Source organism: Hyla sarda, chromosome 4 (assembly GCF_029499605.1).
Source record: "Hyla sarda isolate aHylSar1 chromosome 4, aHylSar1.hap1, whole genome shotgun sequence".
NCBI lineage: Eukaryota > Metazoa > Chordata > Amphibia > Anura > Hylidae > Hyla > Hyla sarda.
In genome coordinates, this window is record NC_079192.1 from 100,869,453 (window position 1) to 100,886,483 (window position 17,031).

Below are 17,031 nucleotides of genomic sequence, written 5' to 3' on the forward strand. Positions count from 1 at the left end.
GTTCCCCAGTGTGGCTCTCCAGCTGTTACATAACTACAACTTGTGTCTTGTAAATGGGGAACACTTATTTAAGCACTGACTGATATGAAGGTAAACTGTAGTTTTGCAACAGATGTGTGAACCACAGGTTCTGTAACATTGGTTTCAGCACAACATTTATAGACGAATTGTAACAACATTGGGGAACACTGGTCTGAGGAATACAGTCTGTGGCTCCCTAACTGTTGCAGAACTACAACTCCCATTATGTTAATATAGCACTTAGATGAGAACTATCCAGTTTGTAGCTCTCAATTGGTTCAAAGCTACAACTCCCATCTTGTGAATGTGTTGCTTTTGGCAGTCAAGGGTTGATGATGATTGTGGTTTTGCAACAGCTAGAAAGACACAGATGTTCCTCAAGGCTTCGGTCACTAGTGTTGAGCGCGAATATTTGAATTGCAAATTTCTACCGCGACTATCGGCACTTTTTTATGTTTAGAATATAGCGATATATATTCTAGGGGTCGACATATTATCGGCCGATATTCACAATTTTGGACGTTATCGGTATCGGCAATTACCTTGCCGATAATTCACCACACTGCACTGCTGCCCCATTGGCTCCCCCATTCCCAGTTTTATAATTACCTGTTCCCGGGGTCCGCGCTATTTCTGGCTCCTGCGCCCTCCTGTGTTACGCTGTGCGCTGCACAGCGCAATGACGAGTGATGTCCTCAACGCGACGTCACCGTCGGTGCACACAGTGACAGCTCAGCAGGAGAGGCGCCTGTGGCGGTGGTGGCAGTCTCTGGCACAGCAAAAGCCGCTGCAGTTCACCGATACCGGAATATCGGTATAAGCTATCGGCCCTAACCTCCAGAGTATCAGCCCCATAATAAAAATAAATTAATTTAAAAAAACTATCGGTTGATCCCTAATATATTCGTCATGACGAATACACTTCACACGTCACAATGATGTGTACTGTAAAAATAAAAATAAATCATCCCTCCCTGCTTACATATTGTGGTTCGAAAAAAAGGCTCCAATATTTACTGTGTGAGTCGGTGTGGATTGCGAATATGCAAAATTTCGTGAATATCGGCACTTCCAGAGGACATTGATCCCTCCCTTCTCTTAGCTTGTGGGCCAATGAGAAGGATGCAAATACAGTTGTCAGAGGTTAGCAACCAATAGGAAAGTAGTTAGTTGAAGGATATAATCGCGCATGCGCACTTTGCGAATTTCATTACAAATTTTGCATGGGGGGAAAAAGTGAACAAATATGCGAAATTCGCAAACATAGGACGAATATTCGTCCATATATTCACAAAATATCACGAGTTTGAATGTGGCCTATGCCGCTCATCACTATCTGTCACCACTCAACTGGGGTCTGCGTTATGCAAGGTGCTTTCCTACGCTGCCTCTCTATCTCATCAGATCTCTATAAAATGAGGAAATTAATAGTTTCTTATCTACAGATCACACAGCCTGAGCACTTCCCTTTGGCAGTGTTACATCACAGGCCTGTTATTAGTCAGGGACTTGGAAGCAGATGATTTCTTCATGTGCTGGTCAGCAGGCCGAGACTTGCTCCAACAAGGAGTCATTAGCTGCTTGGTTTTGTCATTGACAAGTCCTGGATCGTTCACCTGGATGCTTTGCCGTGTCTTTCACCTCTGCTTGCTCAGTCTTCGTACAGTAACATTCTGTGGTGACAGATGATCGCTGGTGAATTGGTTCCCCGGGAGCTGCTTCACATCCTACCTTGGTGAACATTGCATTCTCGTATCATCTAATGTAAATCAGTACTCTCTATTCTGAATGTCTCCCCTGTACTTAGCACTTTCAGTCAAAACACAGGACGTGACTAATACAGTCTGTCAATAGAAATACATACATTTTATTGCAGTTTATTTTTAATAAGCTGGCAAGCTGATGGCTTCTGTTCTCTGCCCATAGTCTAGCCAGTCTCATCCACCCATGTCTTTCCTTTTTGGCGTGAAGCATGTTAAAAGGCCACAGCCAGGAAAAACTTACAGGCCACGTGAAGTCACCGCATATTCCCTATTGGGAGTGCAGGGTTCTCTAGGTGCAGTCTGTCATATGCCAATTGGTACATAGAAATCATTCTTATAAGGATCTGCATACTTGGCTATAAAGACTACATGTTATACAGCAGTTTGTTCCTTGTGTTTATCAGTTTCCTCCTATTACTAGGAAAGATGAAACAAGGAGCGGATAATGGCAGAAGTTTAGTGGCAATGGCAGAAAATGCCCATACACTTTATTAGCTGCCAGAGGGAACAAACCATCCCTTCTCCATATACACAAGCATCATCCGCTCAGCAGAGCATGTATCTGTTTGCAAGAAAGCTGCTGCCAGACACTTCACCAGGGAGAACAGATGAACTGGCACATAACATTCCCTATCCTGCTTTTTCTTAATTGGGAGATCAAAACTTTACACTGTCTAACAAATAGAGTAGACAGTCTATGAAGGAGCCAGATTTTTTAGTGGTTTAGGCTCTTTAAATATCTGGTGCATATTTAGACTGTAGAGGACACGTTTCCACCATCTTAGCTGGCTTAGTTCTATGTCTAATGTATGCATTAAAAATGGCCATGTGCCTCATTGCCAAAGCCACAGCAGAGTGAGGCACAAGTGTCTAAACACATTGAAAATGTGGTGTAAGTCAATTTACCCATTTATTTATTCCCCCCCCCCCCCCCCCGTACAGTTCCACATGTTGTATCAGCGATGTGTATAGGTGAGCCTTTCACAGGGTTATAGTAATATGTAGATGATGAGACATATGATACATTTTGTTTGCTAACCAGCAGGTATTTTCTGTTTTGGAGTTGCAAAGCATTTTTGAGATCCACACGTGAGCCTGAACTTTAGGGACATGTAGATGATAACATGGGCACGTCAGAGATCCACATCTAATTCTGTAGGACAGGCTGGGAAGGCCGGCTCTAAGCTTGGTTCTGACCAGAAGCTTTTAGGAATGTAAATTGTAGGACAGAACCCTAAAAATACATGTGATTGTCCTCCCATGAGTCAGAAAACAGAATGAATGAAAGGGCCATCAGAGTCTATGAATTTATCTAGGAAACCTCAATCCCAGCTGTTGGGCTGGAGTTTTCTATTTCCAGTGCACAATCCAAGCCTATTCTTGGGCCATAGCTGTAATCGTCTAAGGCCAGCAACACAGATGCTTTGGCGCAAGAGATGGCAAACGTTAGTGTAGGAACACAGGCTGAATTCAGAGCTCTCCATTGTTGTGAGGATTTTGTTCCCGGCTGTACTGAGACCATATTTTGAATACGTAATCTCATCCTTGGTGAGGACTCTCAAGCCTTAGATTGCAAACTGAATGTCTGACTTGCAATAATACTACATTTCCTCCCCCCCCTCCCCCCAAGACAAGTGCACAAATATATTCTTGTCTTGAGGAACGCAAATATACATAGACTTTATGTTGTTTTCTGACCCAGGCCTGCTTGCTGCCTTAATGGCTTGTAAATGATATACAGTATACCGTACCATTTTCTTCATTAGTTGTCTTTCAAGGAATTTGTTCAAGATGTTTCTTTAGCAACATTTGTCTGTGAAAGACCTCTCAAGAGTTAAGGTAAGAAATATGTAGGCAGGCTTATTGTCATGGAACAGATGGTTCATTCTGCAGCAGTAGCGTGGCTGATTCCGGTGTCTGGCCAGCAGGTTGTCACCACGGAAAAAATGTCTTCCTTTTTTCTATTTGGATAGTGCTTTCAAATCTATTTCTTAAAGGGGTACTCCACCGCCCCAGCGTTCAGAATATTTTGTTCCGAGCGCTTGCAGCGGATGTCATGTCACTGTTACGCCTCTCGTGATGTCACACCACGCCCCCTCAATGCTAGTCTAAGGGAGGCGGCATGGTCGTGACGTCACAAATGCTGGGTGCTGCACAGAGATCACGGGGAGCTGTGAGACCCCCGCGATCAGACATCTAAGGGCGGAGTACCCTTTTAAAATGCAAACCTATGATCTAATGAAAGGACTGTATGTGACATCATCATTGAACATTGCTTCATACCGACAATGCAGGTCACTGAGGTGCTGTGGCATTTTTGTGATGTCTTGTACCAGCATATGACACTATTTGTCTTCCACTCCCAAACCCTAAGCTCATAGACAATTATTTATATTCTGGTCAGCATTAGGGTTTGATCCTTTCTAATAGGTTCAGCTTTTATAATAACAAAGCTTGCTGGAAGGCTTGTGGTCTAGCCACTTCCACTGTTCCTGAGAAGCACTTGCCCTTCTTACATGGGAACACATCTCTTGGAGTTCCCATTTGGTACATATATTTTGTGCAAATCCATTGTAATATCCTGCATTTATTTTAATATCCTGAAGAACTTTTATTTGAAAACATTATTGACTTCCTTTATTTTTCTGATAGCCGGACACAAACCGCTAAAGGGCGAAAGTTAGAAACTCCCATATTGTGACCAGACGCCCGGCTGGTGCTTTCCTGTTTGCTCTTCTGTATGTTCCCTTCTAAGTGATGCCCTCCTAACGGTTTCCATCTGATCTTTTACTTACCATTTTTATAATGTAGAATGCTTCTTTTTTCCTTTCTGTAGTTCTGTACAGTGAACTCTAACTATTCACCATGTTGTTATACAGATCAGATACCCTCAGCATTATATCCTCCAAGCAGGATTTGGCTTCCTTTTTTCAGACTCCCTCTAGCCCCACCCCCACAGGTTTTGGGGGTGCAGCACCTTTTACCTAATCGAGATTGTCCTTTTTTGTTGCTTTGGGAGGACTTTGAAACCGAACTTTCAGGTACAAGACCTAATGCATTAGAATGTATACATCAGTCAGGTGCTGCAGTGAACAGGATTCGGGGATGCCCAATCAGATTTCATTCTTGGGAGAGATGAGATTACAGTCAGGGCAGTACATACATGGTGCAGTGCACAGGTTCTACCAGTACTGGAAGTGGTTAAACATTGGCTCCTGGAAACCTCAATGCATTCACTGCCACTTAAAGTTCTGCAAACCTTCATTTATCTACAGCTGTCCAGCCTCAAGTGGCGGTCTGCCTTTCTTTGAGCCTGTAGGCAGTGCCTTGTGGTTGTGCATGGGCACTAAAACGTGCTGTTCTGCCTTTAGAATGTGAAGCATTTGTCCCCCTTAATTATGTGTATCTTAGGCTTATTACAGGCGTTCTGAGAAATGTCTTTTTATACCTAGCATTATACAGGGATCCAGTGACTTGGTGACATCTCACTTTTCTTCTGCCACATCATCACTTTCCTCTCCATTGACTTTCCCCTGGCACCAGCCACATCGCATCAGCGCATTTCCTGTGTAGCCAGCCAGTCTTTTCTATTTATTTCCTCTTTTTTTGGGGATTTTTTTTTTTTTTTTTGCTCAGACATTTGTCTTGTGTTCTGAGGCAAAGTTTATGAAGTGGTTCAGGTGACATCTGTTGTCAGATCTTTGATTTTATAGGGATAGTCCGGGATCAGAGAACATCTGCTTTTTCCCAGACAGCCATTGCGGGGGCGGACATTTCCCTGGACTTTATTTCAAGGAGAATTGAAGCGTGTCTCAGCCGGGTTTGTCAAGCCTTGCCCCCACCATCACATCAAAAATGTCACCTGAAAAATGTATCTTACTTTTTGAAATGTTTTTATTTACCTTCGTACAAACAAATATGGCTCCTGAAATTGTGTAACTGGTTCCTGAAGTCTCTGGTGATTTTGTCATCACTTTTGTGTTTGGATGACACGTTGAAGTTAAATACTAATTCTTGGATTGGGTAGATGCCTGAGCAGCAGTTCTGACAAGTACCAATGTATACCAAACATTACTGACCTTACAGCTGTTACCTAGAATGACCTTCTCTGGCACATACGGCTCAGCAGCCATGGGTTGTCGGACACTCAGCCCAGCACTAGAGTACTTAGCTATATTATACCAGCCGTACAGGGTCTGCTGTTGGCTTTGGCAGAACTCTGCAGGTGCCCCGTCACCGTGTACAAATCTGCTTGCTTATGCTCACTAGAAAACACTGCCCTTTTTTAGAACTCTGCTGGCTTGTGGTTTCACGGGTCAGCACTTCTGGATGGGTTTCCACTTGCATTGTTTTGGGGTGTGCCTTTTTTTATTTATGAGGCTTTATCTGTGTAAATATAACCTTTCAGCGGTATAATTATATGCTATGGCTGCCATTAATTTTTATAGTGACATAATGTTTTGCTGTTGCCCTGTGGCATATAAAATATTTGTTTTTTTTTGTTATTTGATATCTTAGTATTGCGCATACTACTCTGTCATGGACTCCTTCCATGACTCTCCACTCGCAGTAAAATGGAGCACTACTATATAGACTTAGGATACACTATCTTCCTATCTGCTAAAGATGTTTTATATATATATATTGTATAAACTGTAATTTTATTTATAGCAAATTATATAAATGACAAATATAATTATGATTTATATATTTATAAACGCAATGGATTGCAGCACTACTAATCCAAGTTCATGCATGGTGTCCTCATCCCAGACTTGATCATAGTCATCCAACATAAGCAAACAATGGCGCAGCACTCCAGTGTTAGTGAAACAAGGGGGAATTTATTGGCTCACAGCAATGTTTCTGTCCTACCTTTAGGACCATTTTCAAGCTTAAAAAATGGTCCTATGGTAGAGTAGAAACGTTGCCGTGAGCATATAAATTTACCCTTGTTTTACTACCACTGAAGTGCTGCGCCATTGTTTGCATGTATATATTATATATATTTTTATTTAAATACTCTCTTGCATTGATGACTTAAAGGGGTAATCCGGTGAAAACCTTTTTTTTTTTTTTTTTTTTTTTTTTCTTTTAAATCAACTGGCGGCAGAAAGTTAAACATATTTGTAAACTACTTCTATTAAAAAATCTTAATCCTTCCAGTACTTATTAGCTGCTGAATGCTGCAGAGGAAATTCCTTTCTTTTTGGAACACTGACATCACGAGCACAGTGCTCTCTGCTGACATCTCTGTCCATTTTAGTAACCATGCACAGCAGATGTATGCTAAGGGCAGCATGGTGGCTCAGTGGTTAGCACTGCTGCCTTGCAGTGCTGGGGACTTGGGTTCAAATCCCACTAAGGACAACAATAAATAAAGGGTTATTATTATTATAATAACGTCAGCAGAGAGAACTGTGCTCGTGATGTCATCAGAGAGCGTTCCAAAAAGAAAAGAATTTCCTCTGTAGTATTCAACAGCTAATAAGTACAGGAAGGATTAAGATTTTTTAATAGAAGTAATTTACAAATATGTTTAACTTTCTGCCACCAGTGGATTTAAAAGAAAAAAGGTTTTCACCGGAGTACCCCTTTAAAGTAAAAGGATTGCCTGGAAATTCTTTTACACTTCACTAAGTTGGCGAATTCTGATAAATCTATAGTGAGTGTTGACTGCATCCCAGAAGTGATGAGTCTGTACCTGTACTTTTATAACACAAATTGCTTGCACTTATCCATTGATAACTCATCGAACAGTGGCCCTTATATATGAAATATGCTATGTTCAGACCTGAGTGTGCAGTACAATATGTGACTGTGATGAAATCCTCCGGGACTCTCTGCAGGCTGGAGGCCAACTCCTCTATAAACAGGCCTTCTTTTTAGCCCGTTTTATCCGATGCGTTTTACTCTGCCTGGCAGGAGCATGTCTTCATTAAAGCTCAACAACACAACACACGCTCTTTAGTTGGAATTTTGGATGTGGTCCAGAGAAGTCCACAACAGCTGTACCACAAACATTCCTCCTCCTCCTCCTAATGGATGAGGGGCTTCAGAGCATTCAAGCATTTTCAGGCCTCTTGCGTACACGTTAGTGGAAAAGGCTTTGTCGGTGAAGTCTGTAGATAGAAATGACAGGAAAAGATATTCATGAAGATCTATCCTATACTTATTGGTGGCACATATACTTGGATGAAGCTTGACATCCCCTGTTGCACATTTAAAAACAAATTTTTACGCGTATGGTGTTCTTTATGGGGGACGTTGTTATACATCCATTTTATTTTCTATTGTATCCATACTCAAATGTTCCTGCAACGTAAACATGCATGCATAGTGTACAAGGCTGACATTGCGACCATTCTCACCATAGTGATGGCTTTACCAGGACCCCATGGGACTGACTAGATCTGATGCTCATTTCTAAATGAAATCATCAAAACTAGAGTAATTTAAAAAAAAAAAGTCAAATTGAGAAGGAGACCATAACATTTATTTATTGTTTATGTAGTGTTAGGGCACAGCTCCCATGCTTTATAAAGGGGTTCTCTTTGGCACTAAAACAGCAGTAGTTTCTCTATTATGATTGCGGTTCATAAGGTCTGACCTTTACTAGCCACGTGCCACCACTCAAAAACAGTGTTTCTCAACCAGGGTGCCTCCAGCTGCATGCTGGGAGTTGTAGTTTTGCAACAGCCAAAGGCACCCTGGTTGCAAAACGCTGCTTTACAAGATGTAAATGACCCTTTAAGTATATGGGACCCAGGCAACAGTCTCAATCTGGCCAATAGAAAGTTAATGCGAGTACGGTGTATACAGTAATATGCTATTGTAATAGCACTATTGTGTAATTAATAGGGCTTAATACTGGGTTGGCAGCATATGACACTCCCCCATGGTCATTATGTAGTGTGACTGTGGTCAGATTCTTGACTTGTTTTCCTGATTAATACTTAGGAATTTACTGTATTTCCCCCCCAATTCTCATACACACTGTACTGTCCTTATTGCTACTACGTCCCATGTACATAATGAATCCGTTTTGGCATGTATGTCTTTTCTTTGCATTTCTAAGAAACTTAAAAATTCCTCACATTCTTCTAAAAGCTCATTATTACCAATGGCTGATTTCTTGCATATCTAACATTAGAAGAACAGGTGATAAGCTGAGGTCTTGTATGTGCAATATCATATATGTATGTGTGTATATACATTCATGGCTGTAAATGTTGGCACCCCTGGAATTTTTCAAAAAAAATGTAAGTAACACCTGTTTTGCTATACACATGTTAGGGCTGGGCGGTATGACCAAATATGTGTATGACGCTATTTTTGTACCTTGAGCGGTTCACGGTATAACTGTATCACAACCCACCCCCCAAAAATAAAATAAAATTATCAGCGCTGCACTGTCCCCATCGGGGTAAATACTCGCGTCACCAACAAGCGCTTCCCTCCTCGTCCTCCTGTTTGTTGCGGGCTGCCGGCGCTGACACTTTATACTGCACGCTGTATCCCAATGCCCGGGCTGCAAAAGATAAACAAAATTAAACGTTAATGCACGTTCCTACATCTGTCTTACGCTCTTCCTGGGGACGGGAACATCAGAGAGCCGTCAGCCTAACACCGGCCGCAGCGATGTTCCGCCTTGGCCGGTGATGGGCTAAGCCCACTGTCATGTAAGAAGCCAGCCGGCTTCTTACATGACAGTGGGCTCAACCTATCACCTGCCAATGCGGAACATCGCTGCGGCCGGTGATAGGCTGACGGCTCTCTGATGTTCCCTTCCCCAGGAAGCTGGTCCAGACCGACGGGGGAAGGTGAGTTAAAGTTTATTTTTGTTTATCTTTTGCAGCCCGGGCATAGGGATACAGCGTACAGTATAAAGTGTCAGCGCCGGCAGCCCGCAGCAAACAGGAGGACGAGGAGGGCAGCGCTTGCGGGTGATATGAGTATTGAGGGGCCAAACCGTTATTGCGGTATGGGGAAAAAATTCATATTGTGCAGCACAAAAATTTCGGTATTTGGTATGAATCGGTATACTGCCAAGCCCTAAAACATGTTTGTTCCCTTTTGTGTGTACGAACTAAACCAAAAAAGGAGGGGGGGGGGGGGGAAAGCAAACTGGACATAATGTCACACCAAACTCAAAAAATGGTCTGGGTAAAATCATTGGCACCCTTAACTTTATATTTGGTTGCACACCCTTTGGAAAAAATTACTGAAATCAGTCGCTTCCGATGACAGCCGGAATATTGGACCACTCTTCCTTTGCAAACTGATCCAGGTCTCTCTTGGAAGGGCGCCTTTTCCCAACAGCAATTTTAAGATCTCTCCACAGGTGTTCACAGGGATTTAGATCTGGACTCATTGCTGGCCACTTCAGAACCTCCAGTGCCACTTCAGAACCTCCAGCGTCCATTTCTGGGTGCCTTTCTGACGTATGTTTGGGGTCATTGTACTGCTGGAAGACCCAAGATCTCGGACACAAACCCAGCTTTCTTACACTGGGCTGTACAATGCTACCCAAAATCTGTTGGTAATCCTCAGATTTCATGATGCCTTGCACACATTCAAGTCACCCAGTGCCAGAGGCTGCAAAACAACCCCAAAACCTCATTGAACCTTCACAATATTTCACTGTAGGTACTGTGTCCTTTTTTCTTTGTAGGACTCATTCCATTTTCGGTAAACAGTAGAATGATGTGCTTTTACCAAAAAGCTCTATCTTGGTCTCGTCTGTCCACAAGATGTTTTCCCAGAAGGATTTTTGCTTACTAAAGTTCATTTTGGCAAAATTTACTCTTGCTTTTTTATTTTTTTGACTGTCAGCAGTGGGGTCCTCCTGGGTCTCCTGCCATAGTGTTTAATTTAATTTAAATGTCGACGGCTAGTTCGCGCTGACACGGATGATCCCTGAGCCTGCAGGACAGCTTGAATATCTTTTTGGAACTTGTTTGGGGCTGCTTATCCACCATCCGGACTATCCTGCTTTGACACCTGTCATCAATTTTTCTTTCGTCCACGTCCAGATACAGCTACAGTGCCATGGGTTGCAAACTTCTTGATAATGTTGCACACTGTGGACAAAGGCAAATCTAGATTTCTGGAGATGGACTTGCAACCTTGAGTTTGTTGATATTTTTCCGCAATTTTTGTTCTCAAGTCCCCACAGTTCTCTTCTCCCCTTTTTGTTTTCCATGCTTAGCATGGCACAGACACACAAAGGAGAGAAGTTCACTTTGTCTTTGCATTATCTGCTTTCAGGTGTGTTTTTTTTTTTTTTTTTTTTTTTTTTTAAGTATATTGCCCACACCTGTTACTTGCCCCAGGTGAGTTTAAAGGAGCATCACATGCTTGAAACAATCTTCTTATTTTTCCACAATTTTGAAAGGGTGCCAATAATTTTATCCAGATCATTTTTGGAGTTTGGTGTGACATTATGTCCAACTTGCTTTTTTTTTTTTTTTTTTTTTTTTTTTTTTTGTTTGTTTGTTTTTAGTTCGTACACACAAAGGGAATAAACGTGTATAGCAAAACATGGGTTACTGCGTTAATCCTTTTCTGTGAGAAATACTTCATTTTCTTGAAAAATTTCAGGGGTTCCAACATTTACGGCCATGACTACTGTATGTATGTGTATAGCAAGTTCTGTGCATTGAAACAGACGTAAGTAACTGAATAGATTTACATAGGATGAAGTAAGTTATGGTCTAGGCTGTATTGAATGCATTTAAGCAATGTGAACATGATTTAAAGTATAAAGCACTGGAAATCTAAGACCTGTTTTCTTTTTCTTTCACAGATGCAGCAATTATTTTATGAGAACTATGAACAAAACAAAAAGGGCTATATCCGAGACCTTCATAACAGCAAGATTCATCGAGCCATCACCCTACACCCCAATAAGAATCCTCCATACCAGTATCGTCTGCACAGTTACATGTTGAGTCGGAAGATTGCAGAGCTACGTTACCGCACCATTCAGCTCCACCGGGAGATTGTCCTTATGAGCAAATACAGCAACACAGAGATTCATAAGGATGACTTACAGCTTGGAATAGCTCCTTCTTTTATGAGATACCAGCCACGCCAGCGGGAAGAGATCTTGGAGTGGGAGTTTCTCACTGGCAAATATCTATATTCTGCTGCAGATGGACAACCTCCTAGGCGTGGGATGGATGCTTCACAAAAAGAAGCTCTGGATGATATTGTGATGCAAGTTATGGAAATGATCAATGCCAATGCCAAAACCCGTGGTCGTATTATTGACTTTAAAGAGATTCAGTATGGGTACCGTAGACTTAATCCTTTGCATGGGGCAGAGTATGTTTTAGATTTGCTTTTACTGTACAAAAAGCACAAGGGCAAGAAAATGACTGTACCTGTGAGGAGACATGCCTACCTCCAACAAACCTTCAGCAAGATTCAGTTCATGGAGCACGATGAGATGGATGCTAAAGAGCTGGCGAATAGAATAAATCAAGATTCAGGTTCTTTGTCATTTCTTTCTAATTCCCTTAAAATGCTTGTCCCATTCCAACTCACCTCCTCAAAGGTGGAACACAAGGAACCCAAAGAAAAAAGGGTTAACATCCTGGTACCATTGTCTGGTCGCTACGAGATGTTCAGTAGGTTTATGGCCAACTTTGAGAAAACTTGCCTCATTCCCAACCAAAATGTGAAGCTGGTCATTTTGCTCTTCAAATCTGATGCCAACCCTGACAAGGAAAGACAAATTGATCTCATGAGGGACTATCGGGTGAAATACCCCAAGGCAGACATGCAAATTCTATCAGTTACAGGAGAGTTCTCCAGAGCCTTGGCCCTAGAAGTTGGATCTGCTCAGTTTAGCAATGACTCCTTGCTCTTCTTCTGTGATGTTGATTTGGTATTCACTACAGAGTTCCTTCAGCGTTGTAGGGCTAACACCATTCTAGGCCAACAAATGTATTTTCCCATTATCTTCAGCCAGTATGACCCCAAGATTGTCTATGCCGGAAAAGTTCCCAGTGACAACCATTATGCTTTTACACAGAAAACTGGTTTCTGGAGGAACTATGGCTTTGGCATTACATGTGTCCATAAAGGAGACCTTATTCGTGTTGGAGGTTTTGATGTTTCTATTCAGGGTTGGGGTTTGGAGGATGTGGACCTGTTTAATAAGGTGGTACAAGCAGGTTTAAAAACTTTTAGAAGTCAGGAGGTGGGTGTGGTCCACATACACCACCCTGTGTTTTGTGATCCCAATCTTGATCCTAAACAGTACAAAATGTGTGTGGGATCCAAAGCATCAACGTATGGTTCTACCCAGCGGCTAGCTGAACTTTGGCTGGAGAAAAATGACCCTATGTTTGGTAAAACTATTCACACAAATGACTCTGTGAGGACAGCCTAATAAGCCAGCATAGCTGGCATGGAAATGGACCTTTTTTTATAGCCATCTAATTTATTTTTTCTTTTTCTTTTTTTTTTTTTTTTTTTTTTTTTTTTATAAATAGTTAAGGCAATATAGTTTTTGTTAAAATTGTTTTATGAAGTTTTGTGAAATGAGCATTTTGGACAAAATGAAATGTGATCAGTATTTGCCTTTCAACCATTGCAATATGATAACTTGAACAGTTTTGTGATCAAATCCATGTTTTCTCACATTCCACAATACCTAGTTTTTTTCTAGCTTACTCCATATCCTAATGCAAACGAGTCAGTGGGAATAGAAGACCCTGCACTGTACCTGGTGATCCTATTGTTTGCTTCCCTACAGATCCATTTTCTTTTGTACTTGATGCCATTAGTATAGTAGTTACAAATCTGTATGATGAAATACGATTTGTGACTGTAAAGATCTATGATTGAAAGATATATATTTTATGTTTGAAGCAAGGCATTCCTATACTTAAAGTTCTAAATATTAACTTGGGTGCAAGTTTAAAATTTGATTATAATTTTTTAATAAAGGAACAAAATATGCAATGAACAGATTTTTAACAATTTGTTCTGTTTTTTTTTGTGTTTTTTTTTTTTTTTTTTTTTTTTTTGTCTTGATGGTTTAATAGTTTATTGAAAAAGCCATAGCAGTATTTTTTTTTCTTAAGCTGGTTTACAAAAAAGTTCTTTATTCAGTGAAATGACACTTTCGTTTGCCAGTTCTGGGAAAGCCATGGTACACTGCAGGATCTGTATGTACAGACTCAAATAGTCTGCAATATCCTTATGCCATTACAACCATCTAATGTGTCCTTAATGTCAATACTGGAATGCTGCCACCTTAGGTACTCCTAATGTGTCTAGTCTTTAAGTTTTTCATGACCAAATGCTTGAACATTCCCAACATCTTGTCGGTTGAAACATTAGAAATGTTTTTTTATTTTATTTTAGCTTTTTTTTACACACAATGTGCCTTACCTCTATGTTATGTGGACACCCCTAGTTTTTGTTCATTGAATCATTTCTGCTTGTTCCCCTGCTCCACCAGCCCCTAAGAAGACCAGTTCATCAGGTATCCTGTACCAAGTTGGAATGTATTTTAGAATTTACAAAAATGTTTTTGTGTTTTTTCCTAAACTAAATAATTGGAGGTTTCTCAGTGCCTTAAATGTAATTCTCTCTCCTCGTGAAAGGGGCAGTGCAATGGATCCAAGGCGCTGACGTCTGTACCAAATAGAAGATGGAAGCTCTCCAGCTCTGGGTCTTCAGGTCTCATCCTTCTCGTTCAGTTTTGTTATTGGTGGGAGCGAAATGGACGCTGTTTTAAATTATTGAGTTTTATTTTAATATGAATTTTCTTTTCGTCACCATGTTTTTGATTTGATAAAATGTTTAATAAAAATGTTCAATAAAAAAAATCTGCGTATTTTTTATTTTCATTTTTTTTATTAAAGGGGTACTCCGGTGAAAACCTTTTTTTCTTTTAAATCAACTGGTGGCAGAAAGTTAAACCTATTTGTAAATGACTTCTATTAAAAAATCTTAATCCTTCCTGTACTTATTAGCTGCTGAATACTACAGAGGAAATTCTTTTCTTTTTGGAATGCTCTCTGATGACATCACGAGCACAGTTCTCTCTGCTGACGGTATTATAATAATAATAACCCTTTATTTATTGTTGTCCTTAGTGGGATTTGATCCCAAGTCCCCAGCACTGAAAGGCAGCAGTGCTAACCATTGAGCCACCATGCTGCCCTTAGCATACATCTGCTATGCATGGTTGCTAAAATGGACAGAGATGTCAGAAGAGAGCACTGTGCTCGTGATGTCATCAGTGTTCCAAAAAGAAAGGAATTTCCTCTGTAGCATTCAGCAGCTAATAAGTACTGGAAGGATTAATATTTTTTAATAGAAGTAATTTACAAATATGTTTAACTTTCTGCCAGCAGTTGATTTAAAAGAAAAAAGGTTTTCACTGGAGTACCCCTTTAAGATTTTGTTTCTCTTGGTTGGGTTGGTTGTCTTTGGCTTTTACCAATGTTTTTTGGTTGTTTTGACTTTTTAGATTAGACCTTATTTTTACCCAAAATTGCTCAACTGAATTCTTTTATATTTTTTTCTCTTTTGTTCGTTACCATTAAGGTCATGGTCTCAGGTTCAGGTTTTTTTTAATGCAGTTTATTTTAAAGTTTAAGCCGACATAGATCTTTAATGTAGAGTGTATGTAAAGAAAAGAGACTACTACTTTTTTCAAATTCATTACAGCCTTTGACTTGGAAAAACTGCATTAAAAACCTGACCGTAAGATCGCACCCTGTGTGCTGTTAACTAGTTGCCGACAGAGCACCAGCCGGCTCGTCCTGAAGCTAAACTGTCACAGCATTTTATGGGGGGGGTGTAGTCTGAGCACACAGTGCAGAACACTCACTGGTGGCACGGACCGCAAATGCCCACTAAAGTGCAAAAAAGAAAAACAAACAAGCCTACATCCCCAAAAAGTGCTGATCAGCAATAAATTACTGATCAGCAATCAGGGCAGTCTGCACACAGGGTATGTCCAGCAACACTGCAGTCCATACCACAAGCGACTGTTTTGCGCTAACTCCCCCCAAAAACTTGCAAAGAACAACCTACTTAATTACAGTAAAAGTAAAAAAAAAAAAAAAAAAAAAAGCACTGCACTGCACAGTGAAATAAAGAGAGAACACTGTACATTTAAACCATCCAGGACACAGGGCGCACAGGTACGCCCTGAATGTTTCCGTTCACCGCCAGTAACAGAGCAGTCAACCGAACGGGATGCCTGCTGAAATCTTTCAGCAAGCATTCTGTGCCAATGGCTGGGGGTTCCTGAGACCGGTGATTTGCTGCATTTTTGGATCTCCGGGTTTGTTACCTAACCATGTGCCTCCAGCTGTTGCAAAACTAGAACTCCCAACATGCACTGACAGACTGTGGATGCTGGGAGTTGTAGTTTTGCAACAGCTGGAGGTAGACTGGTGTGGAAACACTGTGGTAGTCTGTTACCTAACTCAAGGTTTCCCAAGCAGTGTGCCTCCAGCTGTTACATAACTACAACTCTCAGCATGCACGATCTGTCAGTGCATTTTGACAGTTACCCAAAATGAAAATGAAAAATTTTATTTTTCATTTGCACAGCCCATTGTCCCAAAGATCACTGCCCTCCCCCTTGTTAAATTCTGTGAGGGGTGTAGTTTCCAAAATGGGGTCACATGTGGGGGTCCACTGTTCTGGCAGCATGTGGGCTTTGTAAACGCACATGGCCCCCGACTTCCATTCCAACCAAATTTTCTCTCCAAAAGCGCTATGCCACTCCTCTTCTGAGCCCTGTAGTGCACCCGCAGAACACTTTTTTTGACCTCCACATATAGGGTATTTCCATACTCAGAAGAAATGGGGTTACAAATTTTGGGGGCTTTTCTCCAATTACCCTTTGTGAAAATGGAAAATTTGGGGTAACGCCAGCATTTTAGTACAAAAAAAAAGTTTTTTTTTTAAGTCCAAATTTTGCGAAAATTTGTCCAACACCTGTGGGGTGTAAAGGCTCTCTGTACTCCCTGTTATGTTCCTTGAGGGTTGTAGTTTCCCCAAATAGTGTTGTATTTTTTATTTTTTTTTGGTTTTGTTTTTTTGGCTGTTGGAAGCCTTGGGGCTTCCTAAATGCGACATGCTCCCCAAAAACCATTTTATCAAAGCTCTCTTTCCAAAAGCCCAATGTCACTCCTTCCCTTCTGAGCCCTCTAGTGCACCCACAGAGCACTTTACATCCACATATGAGGTATTTACCCTATCGCCC

At 41.1% G+C, this 17,031-nt stretch overlaps 1 protein-coding gene across 2 annotated transcripts in view; it reads left to right on the forward strand.

Moving 5' to 3' along the window:
- The window catches only part of CHSY1 (chondroitin sulfate synthase 1), a 64,469-nt gene extending 49,846 nt beyond the window's left edge, over nucleotides 1-14,623 (forward strand). For both annotated transcript variants that reach the window (XM_056571784.1, XM_056571783.1), the window contains one exon: nucleotides 11,593-14,623. In XM_056571784.1, coding sequence (XP_056427759.1) covers nucleotides 11,593-13,185 — 1,593 coding nt within the window. In that variant the 3' untranslated portion in view covers nucleotides 13,186-14,623. The remainder of the gene's footprint in view (nucleotides 1-11,592) is intronic.
- Nucleotides 14,624-17,031: the final 2,408 nt, after the last annotated feature.